At 42.6% G+C, this 21,930-nt stretch overlaps 1 protein-coding gene across 7 annotated transcripts; it reads right to left on the bottom strand.

Moving 5' to 3' along the window:
• Positions 1-110: 110 nt before the first annotated feature.
• ELMO2 (engulfment and cell motility 2) lies at positions 111-21,924 on the bottom strand. Of its 7 annotated transcripts, none has more exons than XM_085316106.1 (26): positions 20,506-20,659; positions 20,213-20,350; positions 16,934-17,005; positions 16,599-16,687; positions 15,766-15,867; positions 15,050-15,175; positions 14,872-14,912; positions 14,360-14,432; positions 13,980-14,030; positions 12,814-12,995; positions 10,208-10,307; positions 9,854-10,005; positions 9,022-9,100; positions 8,333-8,368; positions 5,726-5,776; positions 5,276-5,398; positions 4,535-4,669; positions 4,022-4,126; positions 3,837-3,945; positions 3,084-3,220; positions 2,534-2,697; positions 2,344-2,456; positions 1,929-2,036; positions 1,536-1,618; positions 1,142-1,219; positions 111-587 (listed from the first exon to the last, which is right to left on the bottom strand). In XM_085316106.1, the coding sequence occupies exons 6-26, from the start codon at positions 15,125-15,127 to the stop codon at positions 387-389; spliced, it is 2,199 nt and encodes a 732-aa protein (XP_085172232.1). In that variant the 5' UTR covers positions 15,128-15,175; positions 15,766-15,867; positions 16,599-16,687; positions 16,934-17,005; positions 20,213-20,350; positions 20,506-20,659; the 3' UTR covers positions 111-386. The 7 variants fall into 7 exon arrangements, with proteins under 7 accessions (XP_085172232.1, XP_085172237.1, XP_085172238.1 ...); XM_085316111.1 differs by having other exon boundaries at positions 10,208-10,301; XM_085316112.1 differs by lacking the exon at positions 8,333-8,368.
• Between the last annotated feature and the right edge of the window lie 6 nt (positions 21,925-21,930).

Raw genomic sequence — 21,930 nt, 5'->3', positions numbered from 1 at the left:
CGAGCCCGCTCTCGGGCCGGGCCCCGCCGCCCGCGGCAGGAAGGGCTGCGGGCCCCGGCGCGGCAGGGGCAGGCCAGCAGCCAGGCGCAGGAAGGGCGCAGAGGCGGTGGTGCCACAGCAGTGCTATTGGTTATTATTTTAACTCATACAAAAGTCGTACAGTGATGAGACAGGCGCTCGTGCCTGGCCTCGCCGCAGGCCAGCCGTGCTGGCACGGTGAGGGCACTGCTGCAGGCGGGCAGGGACCAGTCCTGGGGCTGGCTGGGCACCTGAGCGGCGCTCGAGCCGGCAGTGCCTGCAGCAGGCCCCACGCAAGGAACAGCAGTGCCAGCGTCACGTTGCAGGGTATGAGGCTGCTGGGAGCGGCCCAGGCCACTTGGCCTGCATCACCCATAGTGATAGACAAAGTCATAGCTGCTTGGCTCTTTAGGGATAGGGGGTGGTGCTTCAGGGATCTGGATATTCTCCAAGTCCAGGAGTCTCAACTTCATTTCCATGCTCAGCAAGGTGTCCAGGTCACTCTTGGTCAGCTCACTGGACATGTCCTTCCCCAAGAGTGCATTAAGCCCATCAATCCAGATACAGTACTGTGGAAAAGAAGGATAATTTACAACTCCAGGCATAAACCATAGGTTATATTGAATCTTCCCATCCATGCAACATATAGAAACACTCCAACACAGTTCAAAAATATGTAGCATAGGTTAACTCCCTCCTATGGGGGGGGGGGGGGGGAAGACGGGGACAATACAATGCCCACAGAACTTTCCCATGGAACTTGGAAACCTAAAAACCCAGGCCTCCAGTGAAAGGGTCAGAAGTTTGTATAGTAGTGAAAAAGAGCAGAAGCAGCAAAGCAATTTTAAGCATCAGTGACTCAGAATGGTGGAAGAGTGAAAAAACAGCTTCCTAAGAAGAAAGAAACTAACAGTTCAGACCAAGAAAAATTAGTGTAGGAATTTGTTAAAACAAAAGGATAACTAAGGAAGAGTCACAAAAAGCATGAGCAACAATTTTTAAGAAACAAACTGGTGGAAAACATCCTGGTTAAGCCTTTAATGAGAAGCAGCTGATTGTCCTTAGTCTCCAAGCACACTGTTAATTGCTTTGCAATCTACTGCTCAACCACCATTTTTCTTACCTCATATTTATTAGGTGCAATGAAGTTCAAGGTCTCCTCAGGATCGTATAATATCGAAAAGGCCAATTCTAACACTTCCTGAATGGAAAAGAATCCTTCACTCATTGACTGAACAAAGCATCACAACGCTCTCTGCCTACTAACCTAACAAGAGCAGCCACCTAGCTGCAGCTAAGTGCACTTTCCCAAATCAGTATTCTGAACAGCTCTGAAGGGCCCAGCACTATGTTCATCGTACCTACCAATTACACACTAGCACTGGGAACAGTCTCAGACATGAGATTTTTCTAAGCAGTCTGCATGAGAAGTTGCAGTGCAGAAGACTGTGGCTTGTTTCCACTGTCTTCCACAGGATAGTGTTAGGCATTATTTATAGCAAAAAGGAAGCAATTACCTTGTTCTGTTTCAACGCGCTTTTCTCCTTCATATGTGGACAATCCTTCCCTGTGACAATAGCTTTGATGTCTGCAACTGGAACTAGAAGTGAAAGTGTGTCACAAAAAGGAAATCTTAACCAGGGACAGAACTTACTTTGTCTTTTCAAGTATTGTGCCTGTTTTTGTAGCCCCTTACTGGAGTTTTACAACATTACCAGTACACAGTTGGCTGTTATAAGAAATACCAAGCAATTGCCAAGACTCACAAACAATTTGTGCAATGACCAAAACCTGATGTTATCCCAGTCCAGGCTTCAGCCACTTCCTGTCTGGGACTGGTACTAGTAACAGCCTCTAGATGGCAGAGCAAAGAACACCACTATATGCTCACAGCAGTAATCTGGATTTACTTTTTTCCTGTAGTGATTCAAAGGTCACTTCCCCCTGAGCATTATCTTCCAGATCTCCATAGTGCAGCACCTTGTGATTCAGAGCCAGGCGACAATACCAAAATCTTTCTGGAACACATGAAAGTAGCACAAGCTGAACAAGATCATTCACATAAGGTCTTACAGCCACTGTATTATAGTCTCCCCATCCAATCTTTTCACTCCCCCAACTCCTCAGCATTGTTTCTTGTTCATGAGGAGATGGCTGTATTCTTAAAAGTGCACGCCTGCTGTTTCCCAAACTACTGGCTGGTATAGTCAGCCAAGGTAACCAGCTTCCCTTTCTAGCAACACGCCAGCTCACAGGTTAATCCACCAGGTCTGTCTTGCCTTCAGTTCTCCACGCAAACTACTGCAAAAGACAGTGCCACCTCACCTTGTCTTCTGCGATTTCCAATTTTTCGAAAGCTACTCCCCTCACAGAGCCTGTTCAGGCGCTGCTGCTTTATCAGTTCTAAGATCTCAGGTTGGATTTTCTCTCTCAGCTCCCTGGCAATCAAAAATGGAAGAGTAAGCAGGAATGGGAGATAACAGCGTGAAGGCAACTGTGCCCATTAGGCACTTACACAATGGGTGGCGACTGGAAATCATCCTGGCTCATTCTCTCAGACTGGCGTAATCGCAGAATCTCAGAATAGCTCAGGCTGCGCAGTTTGCTCTTGAACTGATCCAAGGAGTTAGGTTTGGAGGGGAGAGCCCGTGTGATCTGTTCCCTCACAACTTGCATAACCTAAAGAGGTTGGACAGGGACAAAAACTAGTCACACTGTTGCTGTTCAATGGAAACACAGAATCACTGCCGAGCTCAGTAAGTGACCTCTGTGGCCAAGAATGTCAACCTACTGATGGCTTTGAAGACCTAGAAGAACAAAAAAAAACAAAAAAAAAAAAAAAAAAAAAAAAAAAAAAAAAAAAAAAAAAAAAAAAAACAAAAAAAAACAAAACAAAACAAAAAACAAAACACAAAACAAAAAAACCCCACACCATACTAAAATGTTGGCCCATCCTCCTACAGCTCCAGTCAGTATTCTGTCATATCTTTTGCCCCTTACTTTTACAAAGTGAACACATGCTGTTCTGTAAAAGGTTCTGCCCAGACACCTCTTCTTACTCTGACCTTATTAAAATCTTCAGCTGTCGCCCTCATTTCTTTCCAGGTCTTGTTCAACAGCTGGATGCAGATGGCAAACAGCTCCTCAAATGCACGGTCATGGGTGAAAAACATGGGATGATAGTCATTTCGACCTTCATTAGCTTCAGGAAGAAAGAGAAAGCACAGCCATCAGAGCAAATAGCACAAGAGCTACTAAGAGTAACTAAAGCCACTGCAGTGGCAAGCAGCTGATGGTGTACAGGACAGTTCAATGCTTTGTATCTTGGGAATGGCAACTATCACCAGTCTTCACCATGCAAGCCTCACCTACAGATGAACCATTTTCAGACTAATCCTCCAAATGATTGCTTGCAGCTGTTTTGTGCTTTCTTCTGGTAGTACTTCTTATTGTGGCTAAGTGTCTCAGAATGTTGCTTTGAGGCTGTTGGAGCTACTTAACTTTTCTCAAGTTCTTGACAGTTTCTAGAGTGTTTTTCATACAGTGCCTTGTTGAAGCTTTAGGAGAGGGCCTTCCACTTGCCTCAGACTTTAGGAAAAGCAAAGTTCACACAATGACACTCCTTACTTCAATATTGATACTACCAGTGGCACATTGACAGTGCAACTCCAAGCTCCTCATCCTTACAAGGCAGAAATGAGATTGAACTAAAAATGCTTGTGAATCTTAAGCAGCCTGTAAGCTAAGCAGCCTGTAAGCTACTTCAGGAAGCATCAGCCCAACAACTTGGAAAGCTAGGAGTAAGAAGTGCTACTTACGGAGCTCCCCAACTTGCAGGATTTCACAAAGCATTCTGGTAAGTTCAATGGCACTGCGCCCAAAAGGACACTCATGCTTATCTTCTCGACTGCTGTTCTCCAGAACAATCTACAGGAAGAAGATGCAACACACAGCTAGAGCTGCTGAGGTGTTAGTAGCTGCAAAAAGTAGAAGCTTCACCTACCCTGATATAGGTGTCCTGATGAAACTTGGCTAAGTAGAGCATGTTGTCCAATGCCAGCATCCCTGGAGGAGTCTGTGTAAAATCCATTGCTGGATTGATGTGATTCTGTGAAAAGAACATGCAGAAATAACCCAAACCAGTTAGTCTCAAGAAAAGGTGAGAGAAGCTTTTCTGAATGAATGTCCCCCAAGCACTCCTTCACATCTATCCAAGGGGTAGATCTGATATCTGCTGACAACACTATCCAAACTTTCTGGAAGACAGGCTGATTCTGAGTTCCTCACAGAATAGTTGTGCACGATGCATAAATACCTCCAGAGAATGTGCCTAATGAGCCCTAGGATATAACCAAGTAGCAAGTTGACAATAATGTCCCCTGGAGGTTTGAAACTGAGCTATAGAAGTGTGGTGAAACAAACAGCTGCTTCAGTTCATGTTTTCCCACCATTCTGATGGAGATTCCTTAGTTTGCCTTTATATGCTCTAAACTCAGCACCCTCTCTAGATGCATACAGTGAATCCCAGCATCTTGTAGTCCTTGGTGTACATGGCTTTGCGTTTTTCTGTTCCACTGCCAGGGACAGTATTGCTGTCAGACTCCGCATCAAATGCTATTCTTCTCAGCTCAAATATGATGTCTCGCTGTGCCTGAGGGACAGAAGGCAGGAAAACAGTAAAGTGAGCAATTGATTGGGTGATACTTTCACATAATATACAGTCCCACCTGTCCTCAGAGCTCACACAGTGAATAGACAGGTGCCAAAGGTCAGCTTAACCTTTATGTAAGAAGCAGCAATCTATTTCAAAAAGGCAAGTTTCAATACTTCGGACTGCCCCAAGTTTAGCTAAAGGTAATTTACAGGCATTCAGCTATTGCTGAAGTATTCTCACTCCACACTACAATGAATCAAAGAGCTGAGTAACAGAAACCTTAAAAAGCATCCAGTTTCCCTGCACACTGCAACAGCAAATGCATGGGACAAAAGGACTTGCCCTCCATAGAAGTTGAAGAATTAGTCTGATAGCTGGTATCACATTAGTCAAGAAAGAACATGTATTCCAGTGACCACTCACAGCCAAAAAAGCTCTACAGCATACAGTAAGATATTGATGAGAACATCTGAATCTCAAGGATGACAGTGCAAGGAGTGTTTTTGAAGCTTTATAGCACCATCTACTGCAAATTCTATGGAGCTAAGCACCTCAGAAATCAGGCCCCTGTTCCATCAGATCTTACTCAGCTCTAATAGTGACCTGATCATTAGGGTCCATCTTGGTCATCATTCTCTCTTCCAGCAGATTAAAGGTCAGGACCTGTAGCACATATAGCTGATGCGCCATTTCTGTTTTAATTGGGCGGTTTCCTCTGATCACATGCTGCAAAAATAAAGGATAGGGAGGACTGAAGAGAATACAAATATACACGGAGATGTTAGCAGTAGGCACTACGTCAGGCAACAAGTATATCTCCGTATATGAAAATTCAGCTGTTTAACCTCCATATTCCATCAGAAGCATAATGATACACTTTATAACAGCAGGAAGAAGCATGCTGTTAAAGCACTTTTGAACAAGTAGCTCTAATTTCACCCTTGACATTTTCACTCTTCTGCAAGGGCCCTGAAGGCAGCAGGATTTACACTTTATTCAAGTAAGACCTCTGATAAGAAAACATTAGAAAGCTCTCTGTCATTTCATACTCACATTCAGAATTATAGATCTCAGGTGCTTCTGGGCAAATGCATTAGCCATTTCCTGTTGGGGATTTAGAGATGAAATCAACATGAGTGAAAAATAAACAAAATACCTAMATCATGCAGAAAGGAGAAGAAGAATGAAGCCTATGAACTGGAGAGAGTGTTGGCACATGGCAAATTGCTTTTACTACAGATGGTCTGTAGCATGGGGGTTTCACCAAAAAAGCAAGTATCAAGTTGGGATGCAAGGGTCATTTTTACCATAGCATAAGTCATGAATGACTGTCCTACAAAACAACATTAGTGTGGAGGAAAGCAACAGAGCAGTCCAAGAAAACAAGAAAGCTTGGCCTAGTACTGTGTATCTAATGATACTTCAGTATCAGGAGATACTGCAGTAGGGTGTTGTGTGTTGCCCAGAAAGTCTGGCAGCTGCAATAGGTTTTTGCAAAAAGTATTCCACAGCAGAAAGAGGGCCCAGCTTTCTGCACCTAGGTATACATTCCAGGTAACATAGACCAGAGTGGACAGCTCTCCCTGACCCCCTTCAAAACTCTTCCTCTGAAGTTTACAATTCCTTTGCCTCAGTTCTTAAAGAGACACTTAAAAGTCAGGTTATGGGCAATTTGCAGAAACACTTCAGGTTACAACAATAAGTAGTAAATAATTTTCATGCTTAAGGGAAAACCTTCAGGAAAGCTTCTGGTTACTACCTTTACTGAATGGCTTCCCTCCCGAGATGAGGCTATTCCCCAGTCATCAAGTCATGATGACAGAAAGATTTAAGTATCAGCTGCAAGCCTTCAGCTCAGAGCAGTTGCACACGCACCTGCAAAATCTAACTTGTGCTTTCCTCATTAGGTCCTGAAGACGTGCTTTTTAAAATATCGACAATCTCATTACACCTGCTAGTAAAGCAGCAGAAGAGATAATGTCAAGATGGACTATTATCAGAAGTTTGCTGCTACAAGCAAAACCACCTAGTAAAGAAAATCTAATGGGTGATGTCATTTGGAATAAGTCCAAAAGAATTGCCAGTTTGAGATCTCTTCATATTCCTATGCTGTGTAGATTGAAAATTGGAAGCAGATGTGCAGTTTTAGACAATTGTACCTAATCAGCTGTCCAATCTGAGCCATCCAAGACTGTTCAAATTGTTCACATCAACCCTTCTCTTGACAGGTTGCATAAGGAGTATGACAAAATGCATATATTAGCTTCACTCTGAGTCTACATTATCACTCTTTTTGGTAACATACTGCTCAAGGCAGGAACTTCCTAAAACAGAAGAGTGATATACTGGCTGATAGCCAAACTGTAGTGGCTGCAAGTTCAGCAGTGTTCATGTTACATGCTATCAAAATGAGTCAGTGCTTGGTGTAAGGTATCCAGAAAGCATCTAGATGAAGTAGGAAGTGGTTTCAGAGTAACACACTGCCCTCTGAGTTATTATTGTTTACTATTATTCAAGAAAGGTATTACTGTACTAGAATAAGGCCTGCTGTTAGAATTTGTTCATGCATGCAACAAAAAATCCTTGCTCCACAGGAATTAGTCTGTACATGGGAGGAAGTACCAGGTGATGAAACAGATAAACAGCAGGAAAGACAAAGACAACTGAACAATCTTGAATAGCTTAGTAAGAAGCACGACCACACACCTCACCTAACCTACTGTCAAGAGATATATGATCTGTTGAGACTCCAGCACTGCCCACTTTGCTGCTGGACGAGATCTTGTGGATTGCATGCAAGACACGGGGGGAGTGAAAGATCCCTTGCAATTTGATTTTTGTATGAAATTTAGTATCTTAGCCAAATTACTAACAGAGGAGTACATTCTTCCTCAACGGGATGTGTTAAAAATATCCATTAACTTTAGAAATTATGCAACATTTATTAAGACCATAGTTTCCACCTGTGCAGGGACTACATCCTCAGCAAAAATGGAGTATTCTCTGCACCACTCAAGAAATCTACAAAATGCAACAGAATCTCAGAAACAGAAGATTCCAAATCAACCTATTAACATCGTAGGTCATTTCCCTCAGAGGCAAGAAACATTCTTATGGTACAATACCCATGAAAGAGAGTTCATAGATCAGGCAGAATATATGCTGTAGCCCCAAGACTATCAGCACTAAGTTTTGTGACTGCTCTTCACAAACATCTCTGCCGTTATTAAGGGCTTAGCTACATACGAAACTATCCTTAAGGCAAGTTAGATTTGTGGTCCCAACTCATGCTTTAGTAAGTTTAAAATGACCCAGACTTCTACAGATCTGGTTCCAGTTTTAAAATTAGTTCACTTGATCAGCTTTGTTGTTTCTAAAGTCTCCAAAGTTTAGGCAAGCCTTTTATGAATCATCTTTAATATCTTGCGTGTGTAAGTTATTCAGGTTTCTTCTGCTACTGAATCTTCTCTCCCTTCTCCCTTTCCCCCCCTCCGCCCCAAATCYGAGTGCATCACCATTAGTCCTCCCACCCTTTTGCATAGGCTCGTCCATTATTTGAAGCCTGTATGCATCATCTCTGGGGTACAAGGAGGCATAACTTGAGAAAAGCTATCATGCCTGCAGCTATGTGTGACCAGCCCCCGGGCTTGGGTTACTTACAGTGATGGGCAGGTCTAGCGGGTTAAGGAGCTTGTCCTGCTGGCAGAAAGCAAAAAAGGCACAAAGAGAAGCAGACAGGATTTAGCTCAGAGTCCAGAATAAAAGACACAAAGGGGGCATTAGAGAAGAAAGGCTTAACACAGCAAAGCTACACAATACAGACATACGCACATCTTGCATGTAGCTGCAATCTCTGGGATTTCCTCAGAGTATGACTGGTGTTTTATTTCTCACATTTGCCAGCAGAGACATTTCCATAGGACTCAAGAAAGGTTCTTTTTTTGTTTGGTAAGTACATACAATGCCAAGAGCACAACCCACAGCATCCCTCTGCCTTGTACTAATCTCCCACAGAAATTCGGGAGGAGGAGGAAAGGGAGGAGAAAAGGTTGGTTGTTTTTTGTCGTTGTTTTTTTCCAAAAGAATTCTGTGCTGGATACAGGATTACTTTCTGTCTCCCCAGGCCTTTCATATTTCCTCCTGGGCACCATCTCACCACAGATGTGCTGTTCCAGTACACATTATCAATTGGATTGCCTTTTTTCATCAGTGCTGCCAAACTTAAAGAGCATTTAAGCACTTGGCAAGGTCTGAGATGTGCCCTGCCCAGACAACACAGTTTCTGAGACAAAGCAAGCAGCCAACCAATAACCATTACTGAGGTTTAGTGTTGAGAAGGAAGTACAAACCTGTCTCTTGTCCTCTGGAGCCTTCAAAAAGAGGGCATTGATCAGGGCAATGGCATATGTCTGAATCTCTTGGTTTGAACTGCAGAAACAAAAATGAGAGGGAGATCAGACATAAGAACAGAAGAGAGAGTGCTGAACATTATAGCCTACTTCTTTGCCTGCACTGCAAGAACATTTACTACAGTTGTCTTGTGTTTCAATGGACACATAGGATCCAGGTAATCTACCTTGACATCATTCAGCTCTTCAGGACAGATAAACAGCTGACAGAAATTGCTAACCAATAGCTATGTTATTCAGAGATGTGTTTTAAATGTAAAAGCATAGGACTACAAAGATGATCAGAGGGCTGGAACATCTGCACTGTGAGGAACAGCTGCGAGAGCTGGGCCTCTTCAGCCTGGGGAAGAGAAGACTGAGGGGGGATCTGATCAATGTGTATAAGTATCTGAAGGGAAGGTGTCAGGGGGACAGGGACAAACTCTTTTCAGTTGTCCCATGTGACAGAACAAGAGGCAATGGGCAAAAACTGAACCACAGGAAGTTCCGCCTGAACGTAAGGGGGAATTTCTTCACTGTGAGAGTGATGGAGCACTAGCACAGGTTGCCCAGAGAGGTTGTGGAGTCTCCTTCTCTGGAGATATTCAAGGCCCACCTGGATGCAACCCTGTCTAACATGCTCTAGGGGACCCTGCTGAGCAGGGAGGTTGGACTAGATGATCTCCAGAGGCCCCTTCCAGCCTTACTGATTCTATGATTCTATGTATTTTCAAATTGACAGATTCATGAAATTGATTTGGATCACATCACTCTTTGGGGGGTGGACACTCACACTTGTAGATGAGAGATAAGCTGCCCCACGGTGATCTCTTCGGCTATCTTCTGATACAGAGTCTGACTGTTCAACACCATGCTTTCTAGGATGGCTAGGGATCGCTGGAGGATGGAGACATCTACCATAGGCTGACTCACATACCCTGCAATCTAAAACCAAATGAACCATCAGGTCAGCTGACACTGATCCAGGAAACCTTTTGTGAGTTTCCCAGAAGGGAGATGGGGCTCAGGAAGCTGGGATGAAGTCTTTAGAGCACGCTGTGCTCTCAGAGTCATCTTGCTGTCCTTGAAATCCGCATTTAAGCATAAAATGAGACAGCACCTCCTTCCTTCCTTTTCCCAGACTCACCTGTTTGATGAAGGTTATTGAGACCATGTCCCAGGAGACAATGCCATGATCCATGAGCTCCAAGAAGGCAGTCAAGGTGAATGCCAACATCTCACTGTAACTGAGAAAACGAAGAATGCAGTTACAAGAGATCTGCATACAGAAAAAGCTCATCCAATCCGAATAACCTGGGCAAGAGAAAAATGGCATCACCTTCTCCTAATAAAACAGACTAAAATTTGGCAGATGGGGAAGCAATAAAATATCTCCAGTTATGCAGACACTCTTATTACTTCGTAAAATCACATCTTATTTTTAATGATTACAAACATTAATTGAAAGTAGCCTTGAGTCCAGCCACCAGAGACTGACAACTATCTGGATCAGTCAAAGGAATAACAACAAAAGCTGCGATACAATATTTGTTCCTGAGCAGTGCGTAGTACCACTACTCAAACTCAACACTTTCACGGGAGGAAAAACAAAAACAAGATGCTCAGTACAGTGACATTCAGTTAAAAATAACAAAAGAAAACCTTGAAAATGAGAAAGCCTCTTACAATGATCATCTGAAAATTTAGGTCATATGCAAGTATTACATTTTAAACAATCTTTGATTTAGGCTCCAGAGTAAATTTATAATTACAAAACAAGCAAAAAATCTTTGAAAAAGGATAAAACCTCAGCACACACACAAAAAAACTCCAAACAAACATGTTCTACCATCAAAGAAAATCACGCAGAATTAAGTGTCATTCTGCAAATACAGGAACTTAGGTTCAAACAGAACTCTAGAACAGATGTACTGTGAAAAATCTAACACAGAACCAGAACAGAGCAGGATAGTCTGTAAAATGCAATGAAAATATATTGCTAATTTATCAAAGCAAGAGTCTCATGTATATTACAGCAACAAATTATCAAAACTATAAAAAGGCTTTTAGTGAAGATAACAGTAATATCTGATGCAAACCATTCACTTGTTTTTTCCTGTGTTCACAATAAACATGCCTAGGAAAATTTCCAAATCCAAGAAYTGAATTATTTTCTCCTCCTCTCTCCTTTAAGAGGGAGCAAAGTCTTCAAATCTGTCGTTTTAACATCACTATAAGATATTTTAGAACAATTGATTAATAAGAAAAATAAATTTCCAGGACCAGATGGTATTTATCCAAGAATTCCAAAGAAACTAAAACATCCTATTGTTAAACGACTAACTGTACTGCATAGAAAGTGGCAAATATAATGCTAATTTTTAAAGAGGACACTGGGGGAAATCTGAAGTAGCACCTCTCAGAAATTCTGGCACTTGTAACCAGAAAGATATGTGAAAACTATAATAAAAGAATACTACTACTAATAAGAAGTAGCAGTGTCTAACAGGGAAGAATTGCCACAGCTTTTATAGAGGTAAATTATGTTTCATATATATTGAAGCTCTTTGAACAAATCAATGAGGATAGGATGAGAACAATTCATACACTACTTTTAGACTTCCAGAAAGATTCTAACAAGGTGCTTCACTGATGGCTCCTAAAAAACAAAAAAAACAAAAAACAAAAACAAAAATACACTCAGCTGTTAAAGGGTAAAAGCAAAAGCCCTTTCTTGGATTAATAGCTAATTGAAAGACAAGAAACAAAGCACTGTAAGTTAAATGGGCAGGATTCAAACTGACAAAAAGTAACAAGCAAATTATCTCACAACTGCACAGTAGTACTAGAAAGAGCTACTGTGAAGGATGAAAACAACGATTAGCGCTCTGGAATGGCTTCCATAGAACAGAGTCTTAATGGACCATGACTCTTTAGCTTAGAAGAGATATGACTAAGGGCTGATACGAGAGAGATCTATATGGTATGGAGAAGACACATAGAGAACATTTACAAATCCTCTTAACAAAATATACAGACGTAACCAAATGAATGTTAGGCAACATGTYTAAAGTAAAGGAAGTATTTTATCCATATAGCACAAGGAACTTAATTTCCACACAGTACTGTAGAGGATTAAGAAAATATAGCAAGAAATTCACATAAAAAATGCCCAAAGGTTCTTAAAACAAAGAGACACAATTTCTGGTCAGGAAACCAAAAGTTGAAAACTGCTGGAAGCTGGAGACTATAAAGTGATCCACTCCCTCCTACACTTTCCTTAGCCCTTTCCATTTAATGAGATAAACAAACCTTTGGTACGGCCCAGTATGGTAATTGTTTTCATGATACAGGTCAGAAAGTGCTGATTGCCTATATGAGAGCCAGCAACTTATGTTTACTGTTGATTGCCACATACACGCCACCAGTTCTACAGGAGTGTTTTTGTATGCAATTGCATGTGGGTTTTTCATAGTCTACCTTCTCATTTAGACCACAGATTAGTAACTCTGCTCTGAGAGATTATGAGCACAGGAAAGGTAATAAAAGTCATCTAAAATATCAAAGTAACCTTTCAACACAAATTTTACAAATGACAACTTCTTAACCTTTTTCTTCTTGAGATTTAGAAGACTAGGAAGCCATTGTCTCAATTACTACGTTTGCCGTCAGGTTACTTGCAATATTAGACTCTTACTGAGGCTCTATTCCACTAGCCCAATAGCCCCGAGTGCTGGAATATAGAAAACTTACTGGGACAGAAGCTTGGTCCCACATTCCACAAGACGTGTCAACACTGTAATCCCTTCCATGTTGATGAACTCTGTAGCAAAGGTCACATCTGCTGCAAGTTTAGCAAGTTCCTTCATGGCATCCAGTCGGGCTTCCATACTGTGCGACTGAATCCTCTCCATCAGTTGGCGAGCTGCCCTAGACTGAGAAGAAACAAGGATGCTGCCTGTTACAGAATAGTTGCTCTCAGGCTGAGTTCTGCCAGCAATGGCAGCATTCTGTCAGGAGTCCTTGGACAGGCAGAGAGACCACAGTCTAGAGAGATACCAGAATCAACGGGGTAAGTAGCAGCAGTCTGCAAGACTAAGACGAACTAAAAAATTGCTACCCTAGGCAACAGCTACAGCTGACCAGTGAATCAAATGTTATTCTACATGTTAGGGTAAATGCTAATTCCATCTCAGTAAACTGAGTGGAGGTAGATATAGAAAGCTAATATGAGACCATTAAAGAAGCAGGATGTCAAAAAAAAAAATCTCTTCGATACAAGGAGAACTGCAAGGTTATTTTGTGCATCCACATCACATTCCATAAGATTTCTCAGAAAGAGATCAGTGATACCCTGTCCTGCCCAGATAACTTCTTCCTGTTCTGTTTACTCTCACTCCACCATCTTCAACAACAACAAAAAAAATCCTCCATTCTAAACTATGCACATGCTTGCCTAAAAAACTTTAAGAATTTCAAAGAAGGAAGCTTCAACAAGTCTGCAGAGGACTCGCTGAGGACGCAACAGCAAGAACTCAGTCCGCTGGATCAAATTTGTCTATTTTTCTTTCTTCAATAAAGCATCAGTACTGTTGCTTTCCAATTCATGCTAACTATGCTTAAAATGAGAACGTGTCTGTCAGGTGCTTTGCAGCATGCTAACCTAGGAGATGCAATAAAGACTCAGATAGATTTATTCACAGAAAGTCCTACAAAAGGACAGAACATTAAAAGAAAATATGTATGTGCCACAACTACGAAGAAAAACAAAAGTGTGCATCTCACTGTGCAGATTARCTCAAAACAAAGGTGAGCGTCCTACAGTTTGGGGAGAGGAAGGAAGGAAGGCTGAGAGGTAAGAAAGAGACTGTTATAGTAGGATAGGTACTGAGTAAAAAGGGATGTGAGGAAGCATTTACCGGGGAGATTGCCAGCTGCAGGATAGTTCCATTCTTGATGTCACAGCGAGTCTGAAAGAAAAACATGAATTTTAAGTTTCCAGCAAAGGGGAGGAAAAAGGAATGCAGCTGCATCTACAGTGCACACCTGTATGCATGAGTAAAGAGGCTTCTACACCACACAATCGTGCGGAAGGTATTGAATCAAGCCACTGAGTTCTTGCACCCATAGGCAAGCAAAGAGAGAAGTGCAAAGGCTCCTCAGCTGAATGACACTTTTTAAAAGGCAGAGTGTTTTTGACAGGAGAGACATTGCCCCTTAGTATTGCTCCATGACACTGATCCAGAGAATCCGCCACTCTTGCTGAGAACATCAGTGAGTTTCTGCCCCTCACACTGACCTGCTCTGTGATGTACAGCTGAGGCCCATCAGCATACCGCAAGGTGTAGTATTCAGGGTTTGGCAGTGACCACCTGACAAAGGAAAAAGGATATATGAGTTTTTCTCCTCTTTTGTCTCAGTAAGGAACAGGAGCTTGATCCCAGGATGGTAGAACAAGCTAAACCTCTGCACTGGAAACTAGGGCTCCCAATAAGGAGAGAAAAACTTCCTCTCAGGAAGGACTTCAATCTCATCTAAGCCACACTCTGTGGAAACTCTAAGAGGCATGTACTGCAGCAGCCTGAGGGCACACATATACAAACACACTCAGAAGAGGAAGAGTAATGCAAAATCTCTGTTTTCCAGGAGATGATTTTGTTCCTGATTAAATCTCAGCCCATTCCATGGCCAAAACTCAAGAGCAGGCAGCATGAATCATTGACAAGTAGCAGAAACTTTCCATAGTACCCCAATAAGACTTGTGAGGGACACAAATGTTCTCCACAAGGGTTCCCAGAGAACTAGACTCACCCATCACAGACCTCTTTGATGACAGATGCGAGAGGCCTTTTCTAGAACAGAAAGAGAGAGAGAGTCCTCAGTAACCATGTTCCTCTCAAGCAGGAAGGAATATTGCCCACTTCTGTGTTCCCCACATTCCTCTATGGGGAGAAACTTCCTCCTCCTCCATCTGGTTACCAGATCTCACCTGATCTATTTCCAGCAGCTGGGCATTGGCTCCTGGCCACTCAACAGCTACTTTTACAATGTCTGAAGGTGGTGGCATTGCTCCAGACTGCTCCAGGTCCCTTTAGGACAGCATGCACTCCCACACCTATTAAGAGAAAAGACAGTGACCAGCCCCCTGAAAACTATTTTAATTGTTACACTGCACCTACCACTAGGCTTCAAAAGGCTACACAAAACCAGTCTGATGGTTTGCTGGTCCAGCTAGATACAGATAAAACATCCAGTGTACCAGAGACCAGGCCTCATACCAAGACAGCGTATTGTGAAACTGTACGCCAATCTTACCTTTTAAGGAATATTTTTTTGCGGAATTTGTACTGACAGAAGAAGGAATGTAACTCTCTAATCAACAAAGCCCCGTCTGCCACCCACTGTCCACACTCCAAGGTAAATCTGGGAGATTGACAAAAGCAAGCTTCCTAGGCTTGGCTACTATCTTTATGTAAGAAAAGGAATATACTAATCAGGTATCTCCCTCCACTAGAGACCTAATTTTTTAAAAAATTATTTTTCTCCTATGAGCTGGTGATTATTGATGCCACAATTGCATTTCTCAGATTAGGCAGAAAGCAGCAATTAGCTTTATCCCATTCCCTTCCTGTAACATCATAAATCAAAAAAACAAATATCCATGACAGCAGAAAAGTTAATTCAACACTTGCTCTGGAAGTCTACCTTTCACTCCTACATCTGCCTTAGGGCATAACCTTGCATCCAGGGTTTGGTCCCAGACAGTTGTCAGGCATGCTGGTCTGTGTTTCATTTGTCAGTAAGAGGCTGGAAAGAAATGTATTYGCTCAGCTCCATTTTAGTCCTCTCCTGGGAGGAAGAAATGTTCCTGCTCTCTCCCACAGGGCCATAACCAGTAATCATAAGGGAGATGATCCTCCCCACCAGTATTCTCAGGCACAAAGCCTTCAAGCTGCCAAAACTGAAATTTGACCAGCCACAAAGGAAGTTCTGTCCTTAAGGACTTCAATCTCCAATACACCTTGAAGGAGATATTAGGCACCCAAAGTTCAGTTCTCCCATCTTCTACAGACAATATACTTCTCCTTTCCCAGAAAGGGCCTCAGCCAGTGCAAAGCAGGGATGTTGTTTCATGATTAATATATTAGCCCAATTTCTTTGATCAGCTGAGAAAAGGATGTTGAGACAGGTTAAGACCCGAAAGAAAAGCAGCAACCTTTGGAGTTTTCATAAGGCAAGGCAAATGTCCGCTAAAAGGAAGTACAGAAGACAAAACTTCCCATGAATCACCAAAGACCAAGCAGCTACCAAGTCTATCACAAAAGATGCATGTGCATGGCCAGTATAAGATGACTATCTAGACGTGCACAGATGATCTACAGTAATGCAGCTCATGCCTATCCCCTCCTCATTCCCAGCAGAGAATGGTATTACTGCATGGATACATATGCAAACCCAGGTGTGCTAATGTTTCTCTGTTCTTGTGTATACACATACAAATGTGTGTGCAAAACCTTATCAAATCCTCATGACTTTACCTTCTCACTCTGGTTCAGGCAGCTTCCTCACCCACAATTTTCAGATACTCACTGCACAAACTGCAGCTCTCCTTTTTCTGGCTCCAAGCCTAGAAAATAGAAAGCTATGGTCTCCTGTGCAGCCTTCTGTAATAGTCACATTACAGTTACTCTTGTCTGCTGAAACTGAGAACATGGGAGTACAAGTTCAGCATTTCCTTGATGCACCTCTTGGAAACACTCAATATTATCATTGCAGCAAGCCTTGTCTCCACGTCTCCACCAAACCAGATATTACCTCTCTCCCTTGCTGTAAAGTAATAAGCCTTTCCTTTACTAAAATAAGCATTCCATACCTTGAGAAGCTCTGTTGAAGCTGCCTTGTTCAATGTACTCTATTGTCAGCATCTCTGTGATCTTTGAAGTTCCTGCAGGACAGAGGGAATCTGAATTCCAAAGCTATCTGGGGCTTCAGTCAACTCAAAAGGAAGATCAGCATTCCATCACCGGAACACCATCTTCCTCCATTCCTGTAACAGCTGGACCTGGCCCACACTACTATTTCACACCTTGAGAAGTAACTGGAGTCCATGCTTAGATCATGGCATGGCACTGTAAACCATCCTGCAAAAACATTCATGCCCAGGGAAAGCGTCATGCTGCAACACAGCTCTATTACTCATTTTGTATCTGGCAAACCAGATTCTTATTTTACAATATTCTGACAATGCACAGCTTTCTCCTACCCAGAGATGAATACGCTCAGTGTTCCTTCTGGCCTTCTTTTTCCTTTTTAGCCTCAATCTTAAGAGGTGCTTAAGTTTTCATAAACCCACAAAATGACACCGCTTGTGTGAAAAAATGTGCCAGTCAAGGTGACCTACCCATAACCCACTCAAGTTAGGTTCAACCTTGTCAGGTTCTCAAAATAACAACATCTCCAACCTTTCAGATAAGCAGCACAATGCAAGCTCAGGTTAATGCACCAGGTAAGAGCTGGCCTCATGTACAAACAACATTTTGCTGTAGCAAGAGCAACAAACTCAAGAGAAATATTTCAGTCAGGGTGAACAGGTGYTGGGGACAATGAGAGAAAAACATAGCTATAGTGATGCCTATTATAAAGAAAAAAAGACACCCACAAGTTATAATCTACCAGTTACACAAACAATACCTGACATTTCATTTCCTAATCATGGAGAGAGTACAATCAAGCCATTTCCTTCTCCAAGATTCTCTCTGGATAAAAAATTTACCACCTTCATCTTTACAACAAATAGAAAAGGCTGTCCTTCAGAAAATGTGCACCAGGTAAAAATATTCCAGCTTGGACCAAATGAAGTCACACAAAGGAAGACTGCTAAGCTGAAAGCTCAGCCAGAACAGTGTTTCAAAAAACCCTGTGCAACCCACAGAATGAGGCTGACCAACAAGCAATCAGAAAGCATGGAGTGCATGCTGTCCTGTGGAGACAGTCTCCATACCCAGTGAGTATGTATTAACCTATTGCTCTTTTTTAGCAAATGTTGGTTATCACAGTTTTGAGAAACTTCTCCTGGAGTCTCTCACTCCAGGAGAAAAACATACAGGCAATTTACTCTTTGCTGGGAGAGACATGTTAATATGGAAAAAACATATTCACAAGTGGCCTCTAAATACACAGGTGCTGGTGCACACATACATACCCAGCACAATCAGCAATTGGACTGTATTCCTGTTTTCTACACTCACCCTGAAGCACCTGTCTTATTTTGTCCAAACAAAAAAAGTTAGAAATTAAGACAATAAAGCAAGTGGAACTCAGAAGTAGAATAGAAGCTTGCCCATCACTTAGGCATAGCAAAGCGCTTACAAGTTTGCCGTAACTAGAAAGAAAGGAGTAGACCTAGACATATTTAGGAAACTGCAGCCCTCTGTACAGCGCTCATTATGGGGGTTAATATTGATAGCAGGCCTACCTAGACCAGTTATCCCCAGCCTTTTCACGAGGCAGTGCTCAACATCTGATACTTCTGAGGCTGAAAAGAGTCTCCTAAGCATGCTATACTGCAAATGAGAAGAGTCCTCTGATCCTAAATACCTTACTTTAATTAATGTCCAAGTACATTGTAATAAAAAGACAAGGTAGAACCAAAAAGCCGCTGAAGCAATGAACTATATAGCATCAGCCCTAAGAATTGATAGCTTATCTTCTCTCCCTTTACTAGACAAAAGGATCAGAATCTAATAAAACGATTAATCAGTCTTCCTCGTTTCCTCCTGCTGAATTACAGGAGAATTCAGACATTCATATTACTGTTGCAACAATAACCCAAAACAGAGGTAACTCATCAACTGTTTGCCACACTACAGCAATTACTAGTGTACAAGTAGTATTGCAGCTTTCTATACATTCCGCAGACAAAATGCACAATTTGCATGACAGACCCAAATCTGCAAGATGTACAAGTTTTCATCCATTAAGTCTAGAAACAGACAAATAGGTCCCAAATAGTACATGATTTCCACTCACATTTCTCCATTCAGCAAGTAAAGCCTGCAATAGCCCAGACTTGAAAGCCTGAGATACCATAGCCATGTAGCATAAGCATGTTATCTCCAATAGCCCAACTGGTTTGCAATAGCTGAAAAAATATTTGCTTCTTCCACGAATGAACCCACCCATCACTGGAAACCATCTAAAAATCATTCCATATTCAAGGCACAACAAATACATACTGAAAGAGGCAAGACACAGATCAGTTCCTTGATCTCGAGTACCAAGATCTGAATCAGCAAGTCTCAACTAGTATACTCATATCTAATTAACATTGACTGATTATCACTCCCCGCTTCAGTCTTTTGCAGTACAGTCACAGTTTATTTATATTACAACTTATACTGCAAGTTGCTACAAAAGTCCTCCAAATAAGCAGTATGAGTTAGAAAGAAGTTTCCACCAGAGTACAAGGGAAAAATGGTGCTTCACATGTCTCAGTGAAAATGCCCAGATTATAGGTAGAAGCCTTATGAATCTCTAACATGCCTTCTCCCTTGCGAAGAACATGCATCATTTAGAGAGAGGAAGTGCATATTAAAACAAAAACATTAATACTATAGAAAATTCTACAGAACTATAAAGTCCTCTGTTTCATTAATAAAAAGTGATGCAGACATTGGCCCGCAGCTCTTGGAGTTAATGCACTCTGCCTGCAGGCTCAGGCTATGGCGTCCTTCAATATCCTTGACATTGAAAAAAAAACAAGCAGAGTTGAATTATTCTACTTTCACATCTCATTAAAAAAAGCTTTCAGTTGCATACAAACTCAGAAAATAACTCACCATGACCCATTAAACTATGTTTGCCCTGAACTTCTTCCACAAATGAACACCCAATCGTGGCTAGAAACTATGTTCCTTATTCCAGTCAGCAAACATGCACAGTAAATACACAAGTGAAAGAAACAGATCTTGAAGACCACTTCACTGGATAGCAGTACCACAGAACAGATACCACATGGTCCTACCAAAGAAGAGATTCAAATATCGAAACGAATTAACTGAACAGAAGAACACAGAGAATTAGGAACTAAAGATCCATAGAGCTAGGAAACTCATCAGGCAGCCTATGTCAAACAACCCCCTGGAAGACTTACATAGATCAGTGACTCAGCAGAAGCTTTCCAGAAGAGTAGAATAGAGACTGGACTAAAGACACAAAGAGTACTTCAGGTCAATCTCTTAACAGGGGATTGTCTGATGAAAGTGTTCTTTGAAAAGATTTCACTGTATGTCTGCAGACAAGAGAGGCAACAGATGTTAAATTTTAAATTACATGACATTTTGCAGTGAACCATAGTGATATATCTGATAAGACAACCATTTAGAAGCTCCTGGGAGGCAGCACAGAGGCTGCAATTCTGTGTAATAATCGCTATCAGTCACTTACTGGTCTCTCACAGCACATCCTTCTCAATAACAGCATGCAAGTAATTCCCAGTTTTTCACATAGAGAGAGTAGCCAAGCTGAAATCCACCAAACATGAATTCACTCTGCTTCTGCAGAACGAGGTCCTTCACACAAAGCAGTGATGTAGGGGTAGCTGCAATGCAAGAAGAAATCAGCAGAGCAGCTCATAACCCACTATTCAAAAGGCTCCTGTGAAGCAGCAAACTAAAACAATTAGAGTATTTTAAATAGAATTTGCCTATTCACAAACTCAGTCTTCTTTTCATTACAGATAGAGAGCAAAGCATGCTGCACACAGAATGAAAATGAGGAGGATGAAAGAACATTCCAAGGAAAACAAAAATGTCTAGTAGAAACCTCCAATCAATCAGTGAATAGCTGCAGCTTCTGAAACCCGTGGATGCAGCAAAATGTCTTAGTCCTTTCTCAACAAGTCCCCAGATGGTAGTACTATTAGAAAATGCAGTCTCCAAAACAAAAGGTGGAAAATGACATTCCTCCACTGAGCAGAATGAGAGGGCAGCAGACATCAGAGTGCTACCTGAGGGCTATGTGACAGTCTTTACCCTTGTCCCATAAACAGACAAAGAGGAACATACTTCACTACCAAAATCAAAGAACTACTAGAACTAGATCCTCTGCTTTCTGGAATTTTATGGTCCCCTAAAGGCTTTCTGTGGCTATACTCTGGCCGTAGAACACTAAAAAGTCTGAGACACTGGATTCTTCTCTTGCAACTGCCAAGACAATTGGAAACAGTCTGTCTCCTAGCAAAGACAGAAATAGCTAGTAACAGGCAAAAAGAGAGAACTGCKTCTTCTTAATATTAAGTCATTCAAGTAAGCTGAAAAAAGTCTGCAACCCCAGCTGGCAACACCTGAAACCTAGAACAAAAAACACTTTTGCTACTATAATTTTTTTCTAATGATAGTCTTTCTATTTATGCTGCGGGACCACTGGGTGTACAAGGGGAAGCGGCGAGCCCACTCCCCAGAAGCCGAGGCAGATGGGCAGGGCAGCCCAGGCCCCGTGACACCGCCGCGGAGCCGTCGCAGCGCAGCGGGCCTCGCACAGCCCCGGGACCTCGGCGGCAGCCCGAGCTCCGGCAGCGCCGCGGGAGGTAGAGATCAGCGGCTGAGGCCAGGCTAGAGCCTCGCAGGGGACCTGCCTCTGCCCCGGGCCCGCCAGACGAAAGGGCCGCGGAGCGCAGCAGGCTCGCGGGGCGAGGCGGAGACGGCACCAGCCCTTCGGCCCGGCCCAGCCCAGCCCAATCCCCCGGCTCCAGGCCCGGATCTAGGCCCGCGCCTGGCTTCCCCGGGCCCCGACCTGCACTCACCCGACGCGACGCGGCCCGGCCCGGCCCGGCCCCGCCACCGGCCGCTCCCCGCTCCGGCCGCCCGCTAG

The sequence above is a fragment of the Rhea americana genome, unplaced genomic scaffold (assembly GCF_003343005.1).
Source record: "Rhea americana isolate MKP2758 unplaced genomic scaffold, rheAme1 scaffold_450, whole genome shotgun sequence".
Classification (NCBI taxonomy): Eukaryota; Metazoa; Chordata; class Aves; order Rheiformes; family Rheidae; genus Rhea; species Rhea americana.
Note: the sequence above shows the minus strand (reverse complement) of the source record. Positions and strands in the feature narration are given on the sequence as shown.

Bases quoted from the DNA above. Each gene is read 5' to 3' on its own strand.
- ELMO2 (XM_085316110.1), bottom strand. From the start codon at position 15,127: ATGCCACCACCTTCAGACATTGTAAAAGTAGCTGTTGAGTGGCCAGGA. The intron at 14,913-15,049 runs GTGAGATCTGGT...TTTCTGTTCTAG, and splicing joins AGCTGCTGGAAATAGATCAG to AAAAGGCCTCTCGCATCTGT. The intron at 4,127-4,534 runs GTATGCATCTAG...TTCTTTTCACAG, and splicing joins ACAAGATGCTGGGATTCACT to AATCACATCAATCCAGCAAT.